Genomic DNA, 12,827 nt, shown 5'->3' with positions numbered 1-12,827 from the left:
TATCTCTAGATTGTAAAAAGAATATGGCATTGTGGCGTATCAGAATGAAAAAGGTTCAAATGAATCAAAATGGATATCACAAATTCATATAACTGATTCTAACTTATACACATAAAATAAATTGTGATAAGAAACTTTGTGGTTTCTTCCCTTGCTTTTCATGGTGAAAAACTTATTATTAGTTTTTCCAGTAAACTAAGCAATTAGACAAACATTCATGACTGAAACGAACAAAACATCGTTCTTCTATCGTATATAGTCGATCAGTTAATAAGATCTTCATCATTTTTAGGTCTCTGAATTTCCTCCCCATTGTTTTATCCTGTGTCCAACAAGGGAAACCTGTATTGGATATGACCCAAAAAATAATAAAAAATTACAATCAAGTCACTTATAAGATAAATAGAATTAGTACGTTCGAATAAACTTTTACTTCTCACACATATATATAAAATTTATTCTTGATGTATGCCTTACCTCCTTGTTCCAATTAGTTCGAAGGATCATCATAATTAACACACCAGTTTGAACAGTCGTACCTGCAAGCATCCCAAACCAAATTCCCTACAAAATTTCATGAACAAACATGTATTAATTAAATAATATAATGTCTTAGGAATTTTTTATTTATTTTTTAATTAAGTGAAGACAAACTAAAAATAAAAATCGTACCTTAACGCCAATGTCAAAGAAGAAGCCAAGTAAGAGACCTATTGGAATACCAAACAAATAGTAACAAGCTATGTTCACATATGCAACATAAGCTTGCCACCCTGCTCCAATAGCCACCCCTACAATTGCAACAAATTAAATGACAAATCTTTATTTTAGACCATCAACCACGTCTTAATTCTAAACTAGTTGGAGTCGATTAATACATAAAACTTTTGATTTATTACACAAAAGTATCCCATCAGCAACTCATCTTACATAATATCGACATTGACACTACTTAAAATGAATTAACTCATTTTCAAATTACAACCAAAACAAAAAGGTCCACAATGTGCCACATTTACATGAGAGACACTAGATATTATCTTAGCTGAGTTGCTGACGTGACTATACTTACCTAAATCTTTTATATTCTTTCCATTATATCGATCGATCAATAAAATAATTGTAGAAAAAGATCAAAATTAAAGAGTAGAAGATAATAAGTAAATACCAGAAAGAGTAGGTTGAAGACATCCAATAACAATGGTGGTTGCTAAGATAGGAGTGAGGTGATACACAAGTTGTTGTACTTGTTCATTGTTTGAAAATAAAGGAGGATACCAACTCCGGCAAACGAGTAGAATCATCGAGAGGAAGATGCCGGATAATAAAGAAGTGATGGAAGCTACAATTACTGAGAATTTCGCGCTTCTTGGATGCCCTGCTCCTAATTCATTTGACACCCTTACGCTGTACGTTAACATTTTAACAGTTAACGTTTGTTACTTGCTTGCTATAATAACAACATTTAGAATTTACATTACCTTATCGCGGCGTTGAATCCAATTGCTACCATAACTGTCCACCCTTGGATATTCATGCTGCAATCAAGTAGTACGTAAAATCGTCAATATGAAAAATAATGAATTTATTAATATCAAATCATCTAAAAGATAACTGCACTTGATTAATTGTTCAAAGGAAATTAGTTACTATAAACTTTGCATGTACTCATCACTTAAAAAGGGTTCTAATATAAGTGCTCCCCTCATGAGAACTATACGATCTAGACTACATATAATTAATATAAGTTGACACTCAAACTTAGAAAATTGTTTCCAGTCAACGATTTACTAAGTATAGCATAATTATTGAACAGAAATTTTTTAATCACCTTTCGCTCTATAACTATATATGTTGCTAGGACTTTTCAAAAATATAGCTACATTCATATTGAATTCTTTAAAATGTATTAGTTTTAGACTATACGATACGATACACACACATCGATATTTTTAAAGAGTTTAACATAATTGCCATGTTAGAAGGATCAGGGTATATGGATTCATGCCAAATTAACGAAAGCATTTCAATATCTTTCAATTTGTTTATCTGATTTTTTATTTGAAACAATTTTTATTTTTTTTGAATTTTGTGGTCTTAAATTAAAAATATGTAGAAAATATATCAAAATATTATTTAATTTTATAATCTTAAATATGTCTTGTATAAAGTTAAATTTATATATATATAAAAAGTGATATTTATTTTTAAACATATTAAATCAATTAGACAAATAAATTGAAATTAAGAAAGTAAAAAATAAATAAATGTAAACTCACCAAATAGCAATTGCATCGACGGCCACTTCAGCATTCTTGAGGTATCCAGCAAAAAGAATTAGTGCCATGAAGTACCATATCTCTAAGCTGCAATAAATAATAAATATATCTTGAGATAACCTAATTAGCTACCATAATTTTAGCACATCTTGTGACAGATAGATAATCTTTAATACTCCCACAATCACATTTTAATTAAAGGAAATTTCAAAAATAGCTAAGACTAGAAACATAGTCAGATCATTAGCTATAATTTATTTAATTATAACAATAATAATAAAAAGTAAGAGTAATAATAGTATAGTAATTGTAACAGTAAAATAGTTAGTAATGTACATTTTATTTTAATAAGATATAGAATTTCCGTTTAAGCTGTTTCAGAAAGTTATTATACATTCAAACTATTATGGTGATCTATTACACATTTATATTACTTAAATAAATATATTTCCACCACCAAATATTATTATCATTACAAATTTCGTTCAAGCTCTAAGAACAAAAATAATGAAAAATAAGAAATCGATTAGTGAAAAATTAACTCCTTTACACACTTTTTTTTTCTTTTTAATTACTTTGCCACATCAGCGTCTGGGATGAAAATAAACTCAATTTAAAATAATATATGTGTAATAAACTAATATATATTTCCTCAATCCAATAATAGTTGTCCATTATTGACTTGGCATATCCCTTGAAAAATAATAAATAATAGAGATAATACTAGTACTATATTATCCTTTGATTTTATTAAACTTAATGCTTTGAAAAATGTGTTAGATGATAAATAATATTTAATAACAAGAATAAAATAGACACAAAAAGTAAATTATCTCTTGATTTTCTAAATTGAACAAATATTATTGAACAACTATTTTTTGTATAGTGAACAACTATTGTTGAACGGAGTGAGTAATAATTTAAATGTGTAATTGATTTTTGAGAATTTGAAGAGTATCAGTGTTATTTATGTCACATAGATAGAATATATTATTGATATGCAGTAAGATTCTTTTATTGCCAATCATATTGTTACACGTAGGTCAAATAACTCAATTACCTCTATTGTAAATCCTCTTTATGTAAGTGAATAACTTTTATATAGGTAAGGGTGTGCATTCGGTTTTTCGGTTTGGTTTTTGCACTATTTGGATTGGATTTTTCAATTTTTTATTTTGTAAAAGTGTAATCCAATTCGATCTAAAATAATTTGATTTGGTTTGGTTTTCTTCTATTCAGTTCGGTTTTTTTCGGTTTGGTTATTTGGTTATGTCAATAATTAATAATCTAATCAAAGTGATAATAATATTTAATCCCTTAAATATACTTTCTAATATAAATCATAAGTAAAACTTAAAACACAATACGTATAGGGTCTGTTTGGAAAGTCACTAGGTAATTGGAATTGGTGTAATTACTAGGGTAGTAATTACCAGCCTAGTAATTACACTGTCTAGTAATTACACTGACCTGTTTGGTTGCCACAGTATAATTACACTGTAATGTAACGACCCGCTAGGTCGTTTTGAGAGCTAGGACTATTTTGACTCTTCCCGTAAAATTTAAATCGAAAACTTTGGAATATTAGATAACTACGAGTATCTAGTTGATGAAAATTTTATTAAATCATTAATATAGTTAATAGTTAGTGGGCCAAGTCAACAGCTCATTTAGTATCCTTTATTATTTGGCCAATGAAATTAAGCTAAGTAAAGAAGGGTTAAAAATTTCTTAGTCATAACTCAAAAATAATAACAAAAGGGCAGAGAGCAGCGGTTGGCTACGGGGTTACGGTGATTTCTGGTAAGCACTTCAATTCCTTCGATTTGTATATGTAAATTGTGCAATGCTCCTGTAATAAATTTGTTTATTACAGAAAGTGATCTGATTCCTTTTATATTAATGTTATTGGGAAGGGTTGGTCAGAATAGGTGATGGAACGGAAATTTTTTTAGCAGTAATTAATGTGATGATTTCTCTTAGGGTGAATATACAGTGAGGTGGTTAAATTTTGTTTGGGTTGAAAGAAATGGAAAGTGGAACAAATCTGGAAGGTGATAACGTTCTTTGACTAGATTAGGAATAGAAAATTTTTATGTTAATTTTTAAGGGTAATCATTGAACAATGATTAGGTATACTCATTGGAAAATGGGTAATCATTGGCAACAATATGTCCGCATAATGGAATATGTGTAGTTCCATTGGTTATTATTTTATTTTGTTTCGTGGGTGAGGTTACAGGTGAGTAATTATTTGGCTTAAAATTTAATTACTTTTATATAGTTATTACTCTTGAAGTTTTAATAGATGGATATAGGCAACTCATTTTTGGTGGTATTATAGTATATGAATATCATTAGATTCATGATATTTGGAGGAGTTGAGGCTTAATCCTAGACTTGAAATTTAGCAAATATATTTTGACATAAATTATATCAAAATTAGGAGCTTGATTAGAGATATGAGTGATTTTTGGGTCTAGGATAAACATATAATGATACGGGTTTCTATGAACTTGCATGCTTACAAATATTTCATAATTGGTAGATTGGGAACGTTCTGAAGCTTTGAGAAAGGGGAAGGAAAAATCTTGAGGATTTGTGGCACGTGTTCGGCATTCAAGGTATGTTAAGATTTTTAGACTTCGTTGGAGGACATTTTCCTAATTTAAAGATTAAAAAAAATGGAATAGACAATGGGTAAGGGCGAAAGATGGGGGTCTCGTAACAATGATGTGACGGGCATTGGTACGAGTACCGGTGTTATAAAGGGAAAGTTTATTACTATAGAATGCGGATTTTAATTCGAGAATGCCAAAGCATATGGGCATTACCTGATATATTATTGACTGATTATTTGTGTGATTGTGTTCTTATTTGAACTCGTATACTTGTGATGGTTGAGGTGGTTATGTATTATGTTGATACTTGATTGGTTGAGATGCATTATCATCCCCTTTATTTGAGATTATATTGTGCACATGCATTGACATGAGATTGAGTATAAGTTGGGCACGTGGAGATCGTCCGTGCTGGGGATGGTGAGATGCTAAGATTTTATTTTGGGCACGTGGAGACCGTCCGTGCGGAAATTATTTGATTTTATGATAGTGCGTTGAGATTGTCCGCACAGACATATGGAGATCGTCCGTGTCGGTATATGGACCTCGCGAGTCCCCCATGGGTCATGAACTCTCAATGTATTTCCGAGGAGTATCATGTATATACGATTGAGAGAGTACTTGGCATATCATTTCATGGTGTCACATTGCACTGCATCTCATTACATCATTTATTATTGTTGATTATGTACTTTATTGGTGGTTGTACATTATGTGAAGTTTGATTATTCTTATTTTGATGAAACTCGACCGGTAAGCGTACCATAGACTTGTATAAGTAAAAGACTTATTTTTATTATTTAAACTCCTGTCACTACTTCTTCGTTGTCGGTCTATGAGATATACTGGGTACACGTGGTTTCGTACTCATACTACACTTGTTGCACTCTTTTGTGATACAGATTCGATTCCAAGTACGAGCACATCTCGTGGAGCTTTTTGAGTCCGAGTTTGGAGTATCTTGAAGTTGTGGTGAGTTGCTTGGCTGTTTCGTGGCCCACACCTCCTTCTACCTTTTATTTATTCTGTTATTTTAGTATTCAGACAGAATATCCCTTATGTTTGGATGTGTCATTTAGTTTTAGACTTGCAAGGCTCTTGTACTTATGACACAAATTTCTTGGGTAGTATTTTAGCTTTCCGCGTTTCGTATTTATAAAGAACTTAGTGTAGGAATTTTTACTCATTGTTTACTTTTTCACCTCAATAGTTAATCATAATTGGTAAATATGTTGGGTTGGCTTACCTATTGGTTGGGAACATAGGTGCCATCACGACATGTGAATTTGGGTCGTGACATGTAATTGCACATGTCCTGTTTGGATGTCACAGTGTAATTACACATGTTCTGTTTGGATACACAATTGCAATCATAAAATTATCATAAATTTTAAAAATAAAAATTAATTATTTAAAATTTATACTAGACAAATAAGAAACTTTATAAATGACATTAAATTAAATATTTAAGATATATATTCTTTTTCGAAAATATATTAATTAATAAACATATTTTCTGTAACTAATATTATGAAAAAATAATTGATTTATATTTTTTCAAATTAATATATTTCAATTGAATTGATCGTAACAACTAAAAGTATGAAGTTTCTACGAACATCGTGAAATTCATGTTTGATAAAAAGAATAATATATAAATAAAATGTCGTAAATTATTAAATGTTTGACAAAAATATAATCTATCAAGTCTAATTAAAAATCACGTGCAATGTAAATTCAATATTACTAAAACAAATGAAACTGAAAATATAACATAGGTTCTAAATTCAAAACAAAAAATTTAACATAATACTCTTATAACAAATTTCAACATAGCAATAAATATGATTTACTTTTATTTTTTCTTAATAAAGAAAACGTAAGTCTATAACCTTACTTAACAATAAATTCTATTTTAATTTAAAAATTAGAATACTAATAAAATTATGCTAATGAGAAAATAAGCATGGCATAAAGAAATAGATAATACAAGAAAATTACATAGAACCACGTAAAGTAAGGTTGAGAACAAGAAGAAAATGAAATATAATAATATAAAATATAAAATAAACTTTTGCAATTTTTTAGAATAATAAAAATAAAAAAAGAACTTAAAATAATAGAAGTAAAAAAAAATTAAAAGAAAAAAATAAAAATAGAAATTAAAAAGTAATTATGTGGTAATTACACCATGTAATTTACCAGCAATTCACAGCCTCTGCCTATGAATTGTAGAGTGTAATTACCCCGTGCTAATTACACTAAGTACTTGCTGACCAAGTAATTACATGTCCTTCCAAACAAGACAAGACAGTGTAATCACACCAATTACACCAAATCCAATTACCAGGATGTCCTTCCAAACAGGCCCATAGTATTATAAATGTAATTCAAACATAAAATATAAATGTAATCATCATGAAAGGCAATAACCAAAAAGAGACAAAAGTGGTTAACTCTAACTTAATTCTAAACCTAAACATTATATATATATATATATATATATAAATAAAATTCGGTTTTTTTTTTGTTTTTTTTTAAAAAAAAAATAATCCGAAATCAAACTAAAAAACCAAACAAAGTAATTTATTAATTCAAAATCAATCCGAAAAACCAAAAAATCAATCCAAATAAAAATTCGATTTGATTTGATTTGATTTGATAATTCGATTTAATTCGAATAATGCACACCCCTATATATAAGTGAAAATAACTTTAGTAATGATTGTGTAGTTTAATACATAAACACATCATGCTTTTCCAAATCAACATTTAGAATATCAGTGAAAGGACAGACGTAGACTCCAACAAAATGTTACTCCGTCCGTTTCAAAGATATCTTTTTCTTTTTAGTCTGTTTTAAACAAAATGACTTCTTTCCTTCTTTTTTTTATAATATTTTAATTTCAGTTTTTCACGTGACATGTTTAAGATCACAAGATTAAATGGTAATTTAGTATATTTGACATAACTTTAATTTAGGATCACAAGATTCAAAAGTCTTTTTTATTTTCTAAAACTCTGTGTCAAGTCAAACTAGATCATTCTTTATGAAACGGAGGGAGTAATTTCAATGAGCACACATCTTGATGGCTTATATGTAAGAAGAAAAAATAAGAGAAAAAATGTTATAAAAAATAATAATTTAATTTTAAAATGTTCATTTTATCTTTAATGAGATAATTTATAGTCCCACAAATATCTATTATTTATTTTAGATCACAAGTTTTAAAAGTCATTCATTCTTTCTTAAACTTCGTATCAGATCAAACTAACTCATATAAAATGGAATTTGAAGAGTAATTTTAGATATTTAAATTAGGGATAAGGGTCTGAAAAATACCCCAACTTTGGTCGAATTGCTGTTGCAATACTAAACTTTCATGAGGACCTATTACCTCTCTAGACTATTTAATACCGTATTTTAAACATATATATTTGCCCACGTAGACATAAAAAATAATGCAAAATTATAAATAGTAATGTGTCCACGTGGGCACATATATACCTTTAAAATACACTATTAAATAGTTTAGGGAATAAAAAATATGGTATTAAATAGTCTAGGGAGGTAATAGGTCTTTATGAAAGTTGAGTATCGCAACATCAAATCCGACCAAAATTGGGGTATTTTTCAGACCATTATTCCTTTAAATTAAGTTGTTAACTATTGCAATTTATAGTTTTTTTTAATGTAAATCTCAAATATTATATGTAGTCTCTTTGTCTCAAATTATGTGACAATGATAGATTTTTATGTCTTTAAGTTTTTAAGTGTTAATTATTATTACTTATAGTACATTTTATGTTGTTTTTAAGTAATGTATGTTACTTACTCTGTTCTAGTTTATGTTACACATATAAAAAATTTAGAATCAATCAAAATTTCATGTCTTTTAAATTTTTTAAACAGTTGATTATTGTAATTTATAGTACATTTTAAGTAAATTTTAAATAATATATGTTTTTCTCTGTCCCAATATATATGCACGGATAGAATTTCAAGAACTATTTAATTTTTTTTATGTCTTTTAAGCAGATTCAATTAAGTAATTTTAAATTTTTATTTGAAATAAGTTATATATATATATTTGTGTGGTATTAAATTATTTATCTAAAACAATTATGTAGATGTATTTATTTGATTGTAAATCATCTCATTAAGTGATAAATATTTATAAATATTATTAAAATTGTAAATTTTAAGTAATGTTAATTAAAATACTTATAAAGTAAATTATATATATTTGTGTGGCAATAAATCATTCCTATTTTTTTAAGTACTCCCTTTGTCCCTAATTATTTGTCTACTTTTGAATTGACACACCTATTAAGAAATCATTAATTTGACATAGTGAGTTTATAATTTTACCCTTATTAATTATGAAGTGGATGGATTAAAAACTTAATATTTTCAAAAAGTTCTATCTTTTTCAAAGTAATTAATTGATGATACAATAGGTGAAAAAAATTGTCCTTTCTTAATTTGTCAAAATGGACAAGTAATTAGGGTATAGTGAATAACTCCTAATTCCTAAAATATCCTTACGGTTGAAAGCTAATTTACTAAGGTAATAAAGTAACCGTAATTAATACCCTTACAATCGGAAGTTGCTCTGTTATTGCCTTAGATTAAGGTATAAGTTATACTGAGGACTGAAGTTAGTGCTCTTCCGCTTCAATTTGCTTGTCTTAGTTAATATTTTGAATTGTTAAACCTTAAATTGAGCTTTGGAATCATAATATTTTACTAAGTGGGTTCAAAATCAAAAGGAGTAAATACACAAACTAGCCGAAGAAACTCACCAGAGCATGACAGCAGATGCAAAAGATAGTTTAACAAATTCCCAAAGATTTTGAAAAGCCTTCATAGAAAATCCAGACCAAGCTTCTCCACAAGCCCCACTGAATATGTACACCAACTTAGCCACCACTAAGAACCACCATGAACTGTTCAGCACCACCGCCGCACCCACAAGTCCCCACCTTAACTTGAGCATCAACAGCCAACTAAACAAAGTGTGTCCAACAAGAGCGAACCCCGCTATAACGGCTGTCACCATGATCTTGCTCTGAGCTTGCAAGAATTTTTGGATGGGAAAGTTTAGTGCATACGCGAATAATTGTGGAATCATCCATACAGCAAATGTACCTGTAGAGGCGAATTCAGAATATAGAGTTTATACAGTTAAATGTTTTAAAGTCAATGAGTTAAGTTGAATAGATAAAATCCATCTTAGATTCACCTCTGTATACCTGCCCACTTCGATATATTGGAAGTCTGACCGATGAATCTGAGAAGTGGCGTGGCGAAAATATAAGGGAACAGTAGAATTAAAGCTGTAGAGGTGAGGATTATCCAAGACCGTTGCATATAAGTTCCGAGCATGTCTAGTTGTTTTGCTCCAAAGGCTTGTCCACATAGTGTCTCCAATGCACTTCCCATCCCCAACTGTAATCACAATAAACCCCGTTAATAGTAAAGACAAATCCCTAAATTGGTCGAGTTCAGGTAAATTTAGAACTAATAGTTATTATATTAGAAAGTATATACATACCATGATGCCAAAAGAAAAACCAGCGATGACAGAGTTTTCAATGGAGACAGCAGCAAGTTGAATGGTACCAACATGACCAGCAAATACTTGAGTTATGGCACCAATTGAGTATTGGCAAAGGGAAGTGAAAATGGCTGGAGCAGCAAGGAACCATAGTTTTTTCGACTCTGCTGAAAACTCTCGAACGAAATCTTTAACTCCATTGATTTCTTTGATATCATCTGAACCATGTGAAACTGGTCTCAATATTGGGCTATGAAGCTCATCATCTTCGTGATTGTTCACTCTTGATGTTAGAAGTGGCACCACAGTACTATCACTGGCCATAATTGGGAGAAAAAGGGGGCTATAATTTGACTTATATTTTCACTATTGATGTTAGAGGGTTTAAATGGAATGAGATACCTTATAAAAAAATTAATTATATGCAAACAACACTAGACACAGTATACTAGATACATGTATTTAGTTTATATATATCTGATGTGATTCACATGTATTAGGGTTATCAGATACATATGAGAGTAGTGAGTGAGATGAGAGGGAAGCGAGCGAGATTTGTTATGTATCCCAGATATATGTGAATCTACCTGGATATTGTGTATCTAGAATAAATTACACCTTCTTTATTCCCATGTATCTTAACGTATTTGGATGCACCAAAATTTGATAAGATACATAATATTACAAATTAGAGTGTTTCTAAGTAATTAGTTCTTAAATTAATGAATTTATATAAGTTTCCCATAATTAAATAAGGGGGGCCATTATTAAAATAGTCTTGCTCCGTAAAATATTATTAATTTAATTGTCTTCACATCCCATAATTAAATAAGGGGGGCCATTATTAAAATAGTCTTGCTCCGTAAAATATTATTAATTTAATTGTCTTCACATCCCATAATTAAATAAGGGGGGCCATTATTAAAATAGTCTTGCTCCGTAAAATATTATTAATTTAATTGTCTTCACATCATTCTCATAACAGAATGAAAGCAAGCAAGAACGAAATGAGCGCTTATCCTATTGACCGAAGCTACTATCCTAAAATCAGAAATAATAGAGTGGTTCTACCATTTTATTGTAACATTTGTTGATATACCTCGTAACTAGGTTGTACCTTTTTTAGGTGTCAAATATGATGTTGTACCGGGTTGTTGATTCTCTATTTATATTGTGGATAGTCTATTTTTTTTAGAACGAGCGCGAATTGGATGATTCAACAAACAATTCATCAGTTGTTGGCTACCTTTACCTCTTAACGTGGTGATTGTTGACAATTGAGCTAACACTACTAATACTATTTCAGTATTGGTACATTTTTTTTACCTTGAAGGAGTTTTAAAATAGGATTATAGAATCTCAACAACAAAAACAAATAGTTCCAAAAATCATGAATCATACCTGACTGAAATAAATCAATCTTAAGTCCCATTTCATACTTGTTTATTTAGTTATTTAACAAAGGTATATAAATATAATTACCATAAAGCTACATGCATAAAAATTATTATAATGCAGAAAACTGACGATCTTAATTTACTTAAAATTCATGGGGGGAAGAAAATCAGTAGAGACTAGAGACTACGATTCTTTGTCAAGTTGATTTTTATTCCTGTAAAAACATAATCATTGGTGATTCTTAACCAGCCACGTGAAGGAGAAATTGTGTGCAACGACAACATTTATAGCCGAAAGCTCTGATTTTGTAAAGATGTGTACGGGACAATACTTTAGCTGTTTAGAGGCTTGATTTTGTACTCAATATTTTATAAGAGTTTTTTAGTTTTAAGTATAAATAAAATAAGAGGTTTGAAAATTTCACATCTATTACTCTTTTTATTTCAATTTATTTCTTTTTATTATAGTACATTAGAATATATTATTTTCTTTTTTAGTAGATTTTTAATTTTAATTTTTCAAATGACATGTTTGGTAGAAAGAAAAATATTTTTCATGGAAAACTGATTTTCTAAAAAGAGTTTTCTTAAAAAATAAGTGATTTTTTTTACTTATTTTCTATTATTTGATATGTAAGCAAAAAAATATTATCTCAAGCGCATTGATATGTTATCTAGCAAACCACTCTGGAGATCGTGGGATGGAATGGGATGGGATGGGAGTGAGGGTTCGGGAATGGAAGGGGTGGGATGGTCAAAGAGTAGGAATTGGGGCCTATGGGATTGGATGGGTGGGAGTCCATTGTTTTAAAAGGCGAGGGTGTGAGGCGGGGCATTTTATTTCGTATAGGACGAGGCGTAAGCCTCGAGACGTGGGGCGTAAGCACTATGGATCTTTAAAATTTTAATTTACAATAAAGTATAATAATATAATAACACAAAATTATAAAAATACATCAATAGTTTGAA

General features: G+C 29.5%; 1 protein-coding gene across 1 annotated transcript; it reads right to left on the bottom strand.

The window, feature by feature from the left end:
• Positions 1-288: 288 nt before the first annotated feature.
• Positions 289-10,785, bottom strand: LOC125815053 (protein DETOXIFICATION 29-like). The gene is made up of 9 exons (XM_049494458.1): positions 10,459-10,785; positions 10,157-10,352; positions 9,707-10,052; positions 2,280-2,366; positions 1,482-1,538; positions 1,169-1,407; positions 673-791; positions 478-564; positions 289-342 (listed from the first exon to the last, which is right to left on the bottom strand). The coding sequence occupies exons 1-9, from the start codon at positions 10,783-10,785 to the stop codon at positions 289-291; spliced, it is 1,512 nt and encodes a 503-aa protein (XP_049350415.1).
• Between the last annotated feature and the right edge of the window lie 2,042 nt (positions 10,786-12,827).

The sequence above is a fragment of the Solanum verrucosum genome, unplaced genomic scaffold (assembly GCF_900185275.1).
Source record: "Solanum verrucosum unplaced genomic scaffold, falcon-dt-bn FXZP01000085.1, whole genome shotgun sequence".
Classification (NCBI taxonomy): Eukaryota; Viridiplantae; Streptophyta; class Magnoliopsida; order Solanales; family Solanaceae; genus Solanum; species Solanum verrucosum.
Note: the sequence above shows the minus strand (reverse complement) of the source record. Positions and strands in the feature narration are given on the sequence as shown.